Below are 12351 nucleotides of genomic sequence, written 5' to 3'. Positions count from 1 at the left end.
TGCACGCTGAGCTATGAAAAGAACTACGGAACGACGAGGAGATTAACTGCCCCGTGCCCTTTGTCCGCGTCCGTGCAGAACATTCTTCGCGGTCCCCCTTTGACCTGTAGCTCGAACGTTTAGGATGCGTCAACATCGTCAGTGACGACCGCACCTTTCTTCTCCTCGCGCCCTGCCCATTTGGGTTTCTCGCCATTTTTGGCGGCGCTAAATTATTTCCCGACTTTCGGTCTTTACCGCGCTTTCTTTTTGCACTCGCTTTCATGTCGCCTCGTGCCTCGTGCTGGCCGGTACACATTTCGTCGGCCCAGATCGGCCTCTTACCCGCACAGTCTGAGTGATTTACATTTAAATCGACCCTCTCTCTGCCTCGACTGGCGGACAGCTCAACCGACTCTGGCACAATGCAGCAGGCTTTACTCGAGTAAGACAACTCGCACTCTTGCGAACTGCCCTCTACTACATTGCCCAGCGCACGCTGTGCATCGGCACACAGCCCGTCGGTATCGCTCGCTGTCTCACGCGCACAGTCCGAATGATTATTAACTGAACCATCCCTCTCTAGGCTATCTAGACTGGCGGAGAGCCGCACCGATCCCTGAACAATGCAGTTGTTCTCTCGTGAGCTACGGAGCTCGCCACCCCGAGAACTATTCTCAACTGCATCGTCCAGCTCGCACTTCACCTCTGCACGCACCTCTGGCCTGACATGGGTGCTCGCTTCTGTCGGGTCACCAGTACCCTTTCCTTCGCTAGCAACCTCGCTAACATTACCAGCGACGCACACACGCGGTGACTGTGCCAATTTGTTCGCAGCTGGCCTAGCTGTCTCCACAGTCATCTGTTGGCACAGCACCTCGTCGCTCTCACTCTGGCCATTAACGGCCTCTGTTGCCACTAAGGCATCGTTAGCAGCTAGCCTTTTCCCTTTACTTATGAATCTGCAGCTAATCTCACAGGCACTACTCTTTTCGTCGGCTTCTGGCAAAAATCCGCTCGATGCTTCCTCATCCTTTCGCTCTGTACTACGTACAGAATTCTCAGACAGCCGTTGTCTCTGTGCCAATAACTGATCACAATACTGTATCTCTTTGATCAGTGCTGCCTTCTCTCTCTCATACTTTTCCTCTCGCTCAAGCTTACGTTGATTCTCACGTCCGTGACGCTCACACCTAAGAGTAAGTTCTTGAAGCTCCTGCTTCCGTTCATTCTCGCGTTCTTCACGCTGACGCTCACTCCTAAGCTCACGACGCTCTCGCAAACGTACACGACGCACACGCTCCCGTGGCTCCTGTATCACCTCCCAAGCGAGCTCAATGCTTTTGTCATCGTTGCCACTATCTTCAATCGCCTTTATGATAGCTGGCGTTTTCATCCGTTCGTCCGCCTCAACTCCCAAATCGTCGCACACCAACAACAAGTCCAACCTCGTCAACCTTCTAAGATCCATGGCAGCTGCCCCGACAGGTGGTTAAAACTGTTTTCCTTAATTAATTTGTGCAAACACACAATGCATCAAACTCCCGATTCCCAGAACTATCAAAATTGAACACACAACCTTTGAGTCTGGCGAATCATAAGGAAAAAAACCACGCGCTCACTTACGGTTACAGCACCCTGCCATCCGGTTCATTTGTCCGCTGTTGCCGGTTCCTCCGGACTCCCTGGGTCGAAGGCTCGCTCCTTCTTCGCTACTCCCAGTTTCTTCGGACCTCTTTCGACGAAGGCTTTCTCTTCTTCGCTCTTCCCGGTTCCTTAGGATCTCTCTTGACGAAGGTTTATCCGTAGCGCTGCCACCAGCTGATGCATTCGGAGGCGATCCCACCGCTGCCACCAGATGTAGGGGTTGGAGGACGGGACTTCGGGATGGAAACCACAAACTTGGGAGGAATTTATTCTACATTATTTACAAGAGGGGTGAGCGACAAGTATCAGTCGTACAGACATTACGGGCCGGCAGCAACTCGGACGCTGCGGCCCGCGGCAAGAAGTTCGAGAGAGGTGTAACAGGGAATCAGGGCATGTCCCAGAATGCTCAGGTCTCTCTGGAAGGCTTCTTATAAACCCTTCGAGCACTGCAAGTCACGTCATGTTTGACCAATGGGAGAGTCCACTCCGATGACGCCACTTTCAGCCAATGGTAGGCGCCCGTGTCGTGGTGTCACACCTGGCGGCTTGCTGCGGTCTTGCATCGCAGACTGGCAAGGCACTTCGAACAAAGAGAAGGGGAGGGCTGCACCTGCTTCATTGTCGGATGCCCACCTGCTAATCCCGGCGGCGCACGAACTTGTTGGCATGTAAACTCGTTGCCTTAAACTTGTCTGCTCGGCCGCTTCTCTGGAATGCGCTTCCCTGCTTCTGCATTCCTCAATTAGCTGTGCTGCAATCCGATGTGGTCTGGGGAACTCGAAGTAATCGCAGGAACCAGCTCCATATCTAACAGCATGCAAGCTGCCAACAGTAGCTGTCATTTTCGCATTGAGTGCTGCCATTTCACCAACAGTGGCGACGACTTGACTGCGCTTTGACGTGCAGACTGCTAATGATGCCTTTCAAGCGTGCCCTCGGCTACTGCTATTAATAGTTACACGAATTAGTATTTTGGGCCTCACTAAGCTAATGATGTTTCATAATTGTTCTCTTATTCACATTACTTGCCTGGGCCAGGTAACCAAAATAAACAATGCCACCACATGAATGTGTGTTTGCATGCAAACTGCTAAAGTGGCGGTCAATTTCGCGTTGACTACTGCTGTTTCACCTACAATGGCTACGACATAGCTGCGGTTTGAAGTGCAGATGCTGAAGGTGCCTTTCAAGCATACCCCGATGACTGTTATTTCATGGTGTACTTGATGTACACAAACGTGTACAGCTATTTTAAAAATTAAAATAGCATTACAACATTGGCTCATGTCATTTAGAACATACTCAAAATTTTTTAGAAGTGGAAACAAAGTTTCTACTTACCATATGCTCATCGGATACAAAGGCTCAACTCTTTGTATCCCAGCTGCAACACATGTTGCCATTAGGAAGTGCTGCACCACAACTTCTGTGCGGTAGTTAGACCCCACTGAAACACGTGTTACATCAGTGCTTTGATACAGCCACACAGATTGCACAACCTGAGGAGCAGTTACCCGCCGTGATTGCTTAGTGGTTGTGGTGTTGGGCTGCTAAGCATGAGGCTACGGGATCGACTGCCAGCCACAGCCGCTGCATGCAGAGGAAGATGATTTACATATGTAACAGTTACTCATCCCTTGAAATGTGAATGACCCAAACCTTCGCGAGCATATCAGTTGCAACCATCCAGCAGCACAAGTGGGAACACTTGTGCTATCACAAACGAAAACAAGTAGAATAGTACCACCATCTCAGCTGGTTTGTTGTGATTACCTTGCCTGCAAGTTTCTTGTTTATATTGGATAGGCTTCCTACTTCCTACAAATAGCTTGCATACATATTTGACCTGCACCGCAAAGAGCTGATGTGACAAAAAAATGTGTACACCGTAGTGTTATGTTGCTTTTCATGGTGTCTCAGTTTACTTAATACAGTTTTGAATTTACAGATTGCTTCACATGTTTATAGCTAAACACCACTGAAAACTACTTGCATTGTGACTGCAAGGTCACAACACGAGGATTTGTGTGGTATCCTTCCTGTTCATCGGTGTGTCCTTGCACTATAAATGTAAAATGTCACACCTGCAAACCTGAGCATCCACCCTTACATTTCAAACACTTTTTTGAATGCTCGGCAGTTATGCTTACAAGCACATTGTGACAGCAAATCTACACCACCTTAATTTAAGTGCGATGTAAAGGATTATTTGTGCATATCCAAGCTGTTCTAGCGTGCCTGCAGGGATACAGCATTGTCCAGTGGCACCGTATAGTTCAGGCGTAACAGTGAACTAGTAAACGAAGCGGCTGATAATACTAAGCTGACCCATATGTAGAAGCATTATTTTATCTAACCCACACGCAAAGTTGCTTTCAGTGTACTGAATAACTGCAGCTTTGATTTACCAAGTTATATTACTGCACACACAGAACGCTGAAACAAAGTCTGTACAATGGTGAGAAATGTGCCAAAGAATGAAAGATTACTTGTGATGTGTGGATTTGAATAGCAGATGTGAATGCATACCCAATTCACCAGTATGCATGTTTTCTTTTGGAACAATTTTACATTTGGCACAGAGGCTGAGCCACTGTGGCCTCTTGACTGCAAATTTCTGTGCTCTCACAGTGCTAATGGGAGTATCGTTCATTTGGCTACCCAAATAGTGTATAGGTAATAGAGCACTACAATCTTTCAGTTTTACGCAGAACACCTTGTGCATTATTCACAAAACTGAACCTAAGGAACTATTCGCTGGTTTGTTATAAAAATAAAAAAATGACAATGAATGTTTCCTCGCTTTTTGTGTGGCCCTGTCTTCTGCCCTACGCACCTTCATTTCATTGTCATGTGCATGTTAAAACAGCAACTAAGTAAGAAAGACAAACACAAAACTACTAACTACATCAACCTTTTCACACCACAAGAGGTCACTGAGCTCACTGCTAAGCTACACTTGATAATGTCGGTTTGCTTTCAAATAAATACAGGCACTGGCCAGCTGTTTATGTTATGCTATGCATTTTTCATTTTCCTAAAATATGGCTGTGCATGAGCTAGCAAGGTTGTTACTACATAAATACATAAACAACATGCAGCTCATGCCCAACTAACTCATATAACCTAATTAGAGCTTATTTTTTATATGTAGAGTAATCAAAATAGAACACGCATGTATGATGCCTACAGTATCAAACAATCTCAAGTCGAACATCCTTGTTTGGTGCCATGGGTGAGAAAGGGAGCATGCCTGTCAAGGTACTGCTTAATTTTGTGTGCTTTGGTAATGTTTGTACATTGTTGAAATGTTAAATTAGGTATGTTAAGTAGTAAGGTGGCAACATATTGGGTAACCAGGCTGGCAAGAAAGAATGCAATTGTTTGATTTCACTCAAAATAAGTTTTCCTATCAGCAATGTAAATTATATGCTTTCAAAGAAGTACTCCCCTTGGAAACATATCTCATGAGTATGCATATATCTGCATAAGGTCACCGCAATACATACACATTGCTTTAAGCCAGTCATAATGAATTGTACACTAACTGCTTAACCTTCAATTCCTTGCTGCATGAAGTTAACCACTCATGCACAACTTTTTCTGCACACGGTGAGAACTTCAGTCATCGCTGAGCATATCATTTAAGGAAAAGGCATTCCATGCATCCAACTGCTTTAAGCACCCTCTTAAAATTGGCAGAGTGAAAAAAAAAGCACGAGCAAGCGTATCAGCAAGCTGTACTCGGGGCCTCACACGCGTGCTCAGTGGTAGAAATGTGCGTCTTGGCGACCTACGCAAATGCATTCCGCGACAGATGTGCGTGTGTTCTGTATTCTTGCAAGCTGTCACTAACACTATAGAAACCGCGCCACCGCGCTTCCGGCGACAATATCAGTTTCGCGTGTCGCAGAACGCATCACGTTGGATAATTAGAGAGGTTTTGTTCAACCAGCCAAGGCAGCGTGCACTGAAAGTAATCATCCGAGAATACGTCGCGTGCTGCGACGTGATGCGATTGCAATACATCTGTAAAAGGTGGCGCAGATAAGACGACTGTGCAATGTTTCGAAGAAGGATGACGGTGCCAATGCAACACATACGGCTGCAGAACAGAATGTGGCAGCCTAGAGTCGCATTTTCGCCGGAACGCGGAAAATTGAAATCACATCTGCAAAAATATGCCAGTGTCGTCTGCTGTCAAAGGTCGTTGCCAACCTTGAACACCTTTGCTCCGCCGAACGGTTGCCAGCTGTCAACAGACCGCGTCGCCCAATAGGAGTGCGCGTGCGTTCCGCTCGTGCGGATTGAGCGTGCATCGAATTTTGCGACACCTTCCGCCTTTCGGGCTTCCGCTCGCGACCGGACGAGGGCGGAACGGACGTGCGGAGCGACCATGTACGGGCCCTAAGGACTCGAGTTACGATTCCAAAAATGACAGCAAAGCAGCTTCAAGCTCTGATGGCGACAATGTTCAGAGTCGCATGGGACATCCGCAGCTCTTCACCGGCGAGTTTACGGCCTTGAGTGGTCTCCTTTCTTGTGCGCACTTATCTGCCGATGTTCTTCGCTTGGCTACGATGTGCTGCCATTTGCACCAAAGAAACTCAAGTTCATGCCAAGAAGGCCGCCCGTAGCACATGTCGGCCCAGCACTACGGAGCAGCGCAAGACAATGGGATTTCTTTCTACTCTTCTTCTTGGCAGAGGTGATAGACAATCTGCAAAAATGCAAACAGATATGCTTGGATGCATAATCCTCTAGCTGCCCAGCTACGTTGCGAGCGATAGGTCCTGGAAGAGGTGTATGAATAGAAACGGAACTATTGAAGTACTCCCTGGACTTCTCATCGGACCATCCTCAGAAGATGTCGAAAAGTTGGAACTGCAAAATGTATTATGAGAACCACGAAGCTTAACAAAAACCAGACGTTTTGTGGGAAAAGGGCGGAGTGCACCTATGCTTCACAAAATCCAGGGGCTGCTTCACCGCATGGCATGAACGAACAACTGGTCTTAGTTTCTTTTTCTGTATCTGAAGAACGGCAGCATACTTCACTGTTCACTGTTAGACACTTCCTTGGTTATTTATCTTTGAAATGTATATTCTGAATTCCCTTTGATATTAATGTTTTTGTAGATATGTTTTGATTGTTTTGATCAAGTGGAAGCAAAAATGGCACTTTCTATTTTTGTTCACCTAATAAATTTTTTTTGTTTTGCGACACATGTTTATGGAAAAAGCACTTAATTATGCACAATATGCTATGCTGCAATGTGTGTTGGAACATTATCTATTGTGGTAAATTTTTTCTGGGACTTATAATAACGACCATTTTCTCGCCATATAAACGATTTAGTAAGTGAAAATTTAAAAGTTTATGCAGCCGATGAAACTGCTATCCTTGCTTTCCGTATAGCTGTACACTAATTTGCTATTGTAATCGATGCTTTGCCTTTCGGGCAAAACTGACTTTTTACATTTATCGCAGCTTTAATACATTGGCAGTAAATCTTTGTTTTTTCAAATGAGAGAAAGATGTATTTCTGTATGAAATAATGAGGTGCGTGATACTGTAAGGGACTTTTCTTTTTTTAGGTCACGGAAAATTGGTGCAATCAAACTTTTGAGGGGGGGGGGGGGGGGAAGGGGTTGCCGCTTATTTTGAGCTGGATCCGTTCCAGAAATGAAATGTCCTTCTTCAGCTTGAGCACTGGTGTATTTTGCACATGTTAAAAATGAGCTCTACATGTTGCAGGTTGCAGCAAGAGGTTTGGACATTCCAAATGTGAAGCATGTAATCAACTTCGACTTGCCCAGTGACATCGAGGAGTATGTCCACCGAATCGGCCGTACAGGCCGTGTGGGCAACCTGGGTAAGTATTTACAATTTTCCTGTCCCCCCCCCCCTTTTTTTTTTTCCTCTCTTGCTCAGCACGTGCGCAGTATTTCTATCTGCAAAATGTGCCCTGCCAAAAGCCCCCCTAAACAAACTACAGTAAGATCTCGTTACTACGAACACTACATTAACGAACTTTTCAGGTTTTACGTTTTTTTTTTTTTTTTTTTTTTTTTAGTCCTCGCCAAAATGCCTATATTTTCAATGTAAAACACTTTCAGTACTATGAATTTCAGATTACCGAATATTTCAAAATAACGTATGCAATTTAATCCCGTAATCACCAGTATGGTTCGTTATTAAGAAGTTCCATTAAGTTTTGGTACCGAATCCCTGAGGCTTACACTTATCATCATCGTCCGTTGCAGCAGCAGCCATGCGCTAGGGAACCCGTTTCAACGGGTACAGCCCCAGCAGCATCAGCGTGAGCGTCGCATATAGTCATGCTCGGACTCTCCTACTACGTCGTAGGCCTAGGGTCACCACATTGATAACAATCGGCAGGCTGAAGTTGTCGGTGCTGTGATTGTGTTTTGCATTCGCTTTGCTGACAATAAGTTCTCCTGGCCCCCGCGTTAAGAAGTGATGCCAGTTTTCACTTTAAAAAAAAGTGGACATTTTTGACCCAGCTGAATGCTGGAAGAAAGCAAGTTTACCTCTGTAGGGAGCGTGATATTCCCCTGTCAACAATGGCTACGATGCTTAAGGATCGGGAAAAGATAATGAAATTGCATCAAGAGTCGCTGCTGGCTCCCTCAAGGAAATGCTTGCGGCTTGGCAACTACCAGAACGTCGACGACGCCGTCCTCACGTGGTTTAAGGATGCCAGACAAAACGATCTGCCCTTGTCAGGCCCAATTATTCAAGGCGCTACAGTTCGCGGCCGCCTTGGACATCTCCAGTTTAGAGGCAAGTGCCGGATGGCTTTACCGCTCCCGGCAAAGGAATGGCATTGTGTGGCTGGTTGCTTGTGGCAAAGAAAAGGCAGCAGATGCCGAGAGTGTGGTTGCCTGGCGGAACGAGTGCTTTCAAGAGATTAAGTCTTTCTCTCCAGACGACGTTTTGAACAGCGATGAAATGGCATTCTTTTATCAGTTGTTGCCTGAATAAACAATGATCTTCAAAGGTGATAGATGCAAGGGTAGAAAGAAATCACGTCTCCGCGTATCGGTTCTGTTCTGCTGCAACTCTACGGGCACGGAAAAACTCAAGCCGTTAGTTGTCGGCAAGTCTGCTAAGCCGCGCTGCTTGAAAAACGTCTCGTTGCCTTGCAACTATCGAGCCAACAAAAAAGCGTGGATGACGCGAGAATTGTTCATTCAGTGGCTGCTGCAGCTCGATGACACAATGAAGAAGACAGAAAAATTCTCCTCATCATTGACAATTGCTCGGCGCATATCATGAATGTGTGATTGAGCAATGTGCAACTTGAATATATGCCCAGAATTGTACTTCTTTGCTCCAACCTTTGGACCAGGGCATCATCAGATGTGTGAAGGCCAAATTTCGGAAGAGTCTTGTGCAGCGGCTCCTGATGAATATTCGACTGAAGCTGCCCACACAGGTGGGCAGCTTCAGTCGAATATTCAGTCGAGTACGTCAAGCTGCAGAAATGCTTACAGGGTCATGGTGGAACATGAAGGCAAGCACGATCAGCAACTGCTGGCGAAAGAGGCTTCTAAGGGGGGGGGGGAGGCTACCCTGGAGACCGAACTTTCTTATTTGTTTAAGATATCCAGATGAAACTTTCAGGGTATGTTCACACCACCGAACTATGAGGAACTGCAAAGTTTCATGAAGATATGTTTATTAGTTCCAGAGTTATTGAGGTCTAACTAGGTGATTCATGTATATGCCTGAGGAAGAGCCTGGAGAAATGCCAGGACATTGTAGGAAGCTGGAATTCACTGTGATGATCCCTTGATAGATATCCCACGGGGCTAAAGACCCCTTTTCTGTAATTTCCCCTCCAAAAAATTTTAAGACTACCTTGAATTTGATGTAGCCAGTAATGACCACATTAATCAAAAATTAATTGCTTATTATAAATTAACTGCACCAGCTTTCAAAAAAAGAAGCCTGTTACCCCCTGGCAAAGTCATTCAGGAACAGAATAAAAATAACGGCATACAAATCTGAAGAGCGGTTCTTGAGATATTGCCTTCCCCAGCACCACTACTAGCGAAAAAATCCATTCTGAGAAAACGGGCCTTAAAGTTGAACACATTTTTTTTTTATTATTAGAAAGCTCATGCGGAGCTTTTAATTAGCTCTTGCGGCTCCTGGCACACTCAGTGTGTCGGATTTTCGACTGGCGACAGCCGAAAGCACAGTTCAGCCGCTGAAAAGCGTCTACGCAGTCAGCACTCGCTGCGGGAGATGACTACTGACTGACCATGAAATGGGGGGGTGGGGGGATGTTCGGTAGAGAAATTTCTGAATGCATATACCGTATTTACTCACATAATGATCGCACGCCTAAATTTTGTCGTCAAAATTTGGGGGGGGGGTCTTTTCTTTTTTCTTTCCCACATAATGATCGCACCCCGAACTTGTTGGAGTGATATATCCTGTGCGAAGTCTAGATAATGACAATCGCGCTTACCATCTGTCGAATGCTACGCGAATGACTCTTAAAGACATACCAAACGGTCTGCACGCACCAAGAATTCTTAAGAGGTGACAATGGTGTATAGAGCTATTTTATTTACTTTTTGACCAAATTAAATAAAGGACATTGTCTTATTCAGCTTTCTGATCTGAATACGAGAATCTAATTAGTGTTTGATAGAGTAAATACATAGAGATAATTAAAAGGTTGTATTGTTTATGTCGACAATAGGTAAAAAATGATATTCTGCAGAAAGCAATAAGAATGCATGAGTGGACCGCAGAATGTTTAAGGAGTGAAGTGCTGCAAGCAGTTTTAGAATCCACAACTGGCAATTTAGCAGCTCATTGAAGTTGTGTTTACAGTATGGCTACTAGGGAACAAAAGCAAATAACGAATTAAAGAAAAACTTCTTGCACCATTCATTATGCATTATGCATTTAGCTCCATAGGAAAAAAAATTACAGCTGTAGCTGATCTGGATCTTCAGATATTGTTGCCACAAACAAGCAAGCTACGTGATAAGTTTGTTTTGAGAAAAACACAGAGAACTCAATTTATTCAGGAAGATAATAAAGTATGTAGATGTCACCAGTTGTAACAATCTAGCGTGCAGCCTTGGCACATGCACCAGTACAGTCGCCGGCCGTTTATTCGGACCTCACGGGGACTGCGAAAATGTCCGAATAAACAGGTGTCCGAAAAACAGATTAAGAACAAAAAATTAAATCCTTTATTTCCACGCACTTATTCGGGCTCGGCAGTAGGCTCGGAAGAAATCGTGAATGCGCCGTTGCACGCTGTTCCGTTTACGCGCAATCAGATAAGCCTGAAAGCACAGTCACTACTTGTACACGCTCCGCATGCGACGGCAGTGTAGCACATGGTGCGTCATCTTCCGACTCAGTCATCGTCCAGCGGTGCAGCAGAAACCTCTCGAATGATCTTGCCGTCGTAGAGTTCTGCGCATGTCAATACACAGTGTCAGCACCTATGAAACTGTCAAATGAGACGGTGTCCGGAATCGCAATGCAACCACTGCGCAGGTCTCGGCAGAACATTTTCCGCGTCAGTAGGGAGCACATCGGAAGGCGACAAGTCTTAGGCCTCCCGGCACCCGCTTGCCGGCATTCCCCGGCGCAGTCTGCGCGGGCACTGTCGGCGCCATTAGACCTTTGACGCGTTGTTTACGTATGCCGCGTTGGATCACCAAAACCTCGACACGGCACACAAAGCAAACACCACCATGCCAACACCAGTCGCACAAACGAAAAACGCGGCCTGCTCGCAGCATCTTGCGCGAAGAAACAAATCGGCTGCTGGATTTTCTTGACATGGCTTACTAAGCTGAAACCGGAACTGCTGTAGAGCCACTCTATCGAACCAGGCAGAAACGATGATGATTAGCGGGGATTTCCAGTAGCGCCACTTCGTGGGGCAGCAAGGAGGCTCCATTCAAAACAAAAATGGCGTTCAGCAAGTCGAACCATGCACCGGTCAGAGTCGGTGCATGGTGCTGCTGACCGAGTTGGCTCAAGGAGTGTCCGAACTTTCGGCAGTTGTTATACATTATGGTCTATGGGGAGAATGGCGGTGCCGCGAGGCTGACCGAATAATCGGGCATGTCCGAATTTTTGGAGTCCAGAAAATCGTTTGGCGACTGTGTTTTTTGCCAATTACCAGTGCTCCGCACTTTGCGCACTGCAGACTGTCCACTGCTCAACACTGCATTACCGCAGAGCGCTCGGGAGATTAATATCTTTAATCGCAAAAAAAGAAATTTCATTTATTGCCTTTTGCCAATTATTGGTGCTTTGCATTTCATGCACAGCAAGATTGTTCACGAGGAATGAGGTGCAAGTTTGGCCGCCGCTCACGCACGGCAAAACTTGGCACCTACGCGGCATCGCCATAGATTGCACTCGAGAGGACTATCTCTATGGCAAGACTGCAGTCAGTTTGCCTTTACCCGCTGCTGCACTGCAACGTGCATTTCACAGAAGACAGCAGGGCATTTATAGAATCGCAGCTTGGGATAACGAAGTACATCTGCATGGCGTCCGAACCAGCCACAGCGGCATCAGCGTGAACGAGAAAATCTGATTTTTGCATGTGTTGAAGAAGGGAAGTCTTGCAGTTTTTCTTGTGCCTTCTTCAATTTGTAAGGTTGCAGTAGTTGTGTTGGAATGCTGCATGAACACCAGCCGCTGCC

The 12351-nt window shown here is 46.0% G+C and overlaps 1 protein-coding gene across 3 annotated transcripts in view; it reads left to right on the top strand.

Moving 5' to 3' along the window:
- LOC135908172 (putative ATP-dependent RNA helicase Pl10) overlaps positions 1–12351 on the top strand; it is a 76123-nt gene that overhangs the window by 48292 nt on the left and 15480 nt on the right. For all 3 annotated transcript variants that reach the window (XR_011511470.1, XM_065439936.2, XM_065439927.2), the window contains exon 12: positions 7388–7505. Coding sequence is in view for 2 of the 3 variants with exons in the window: in XM_065439936.2 (XP_065296008.1) it covers positions 7388–7505 (118 nt within the window). In the remaining variant the exon portion in view is untranslated. The remainder of the gene's footprint in view (positions 1–7387; positions 7506–12351) is intronic.

This window comes from Dermacentor albipictus, chromosome 1 (assembly GCF_038994185.2).
Source record: "Dermacentor albipictus isolate Rhodes 1998 colony chromosome 1, USDA_Dalb.pri_finalv2, whole genome shotgun sequence".
Classification (NCBI taxonomy): domain Eukaryota; kingdom Metazoa; phylum Arthropoda; class Arachnida; order Ixodida; family Ixodidae; genus Dermacentor; species Dermacentor albipictus.
This window is presented reverse-complemented; position numbering and strand designations above follow the sequence as displayed.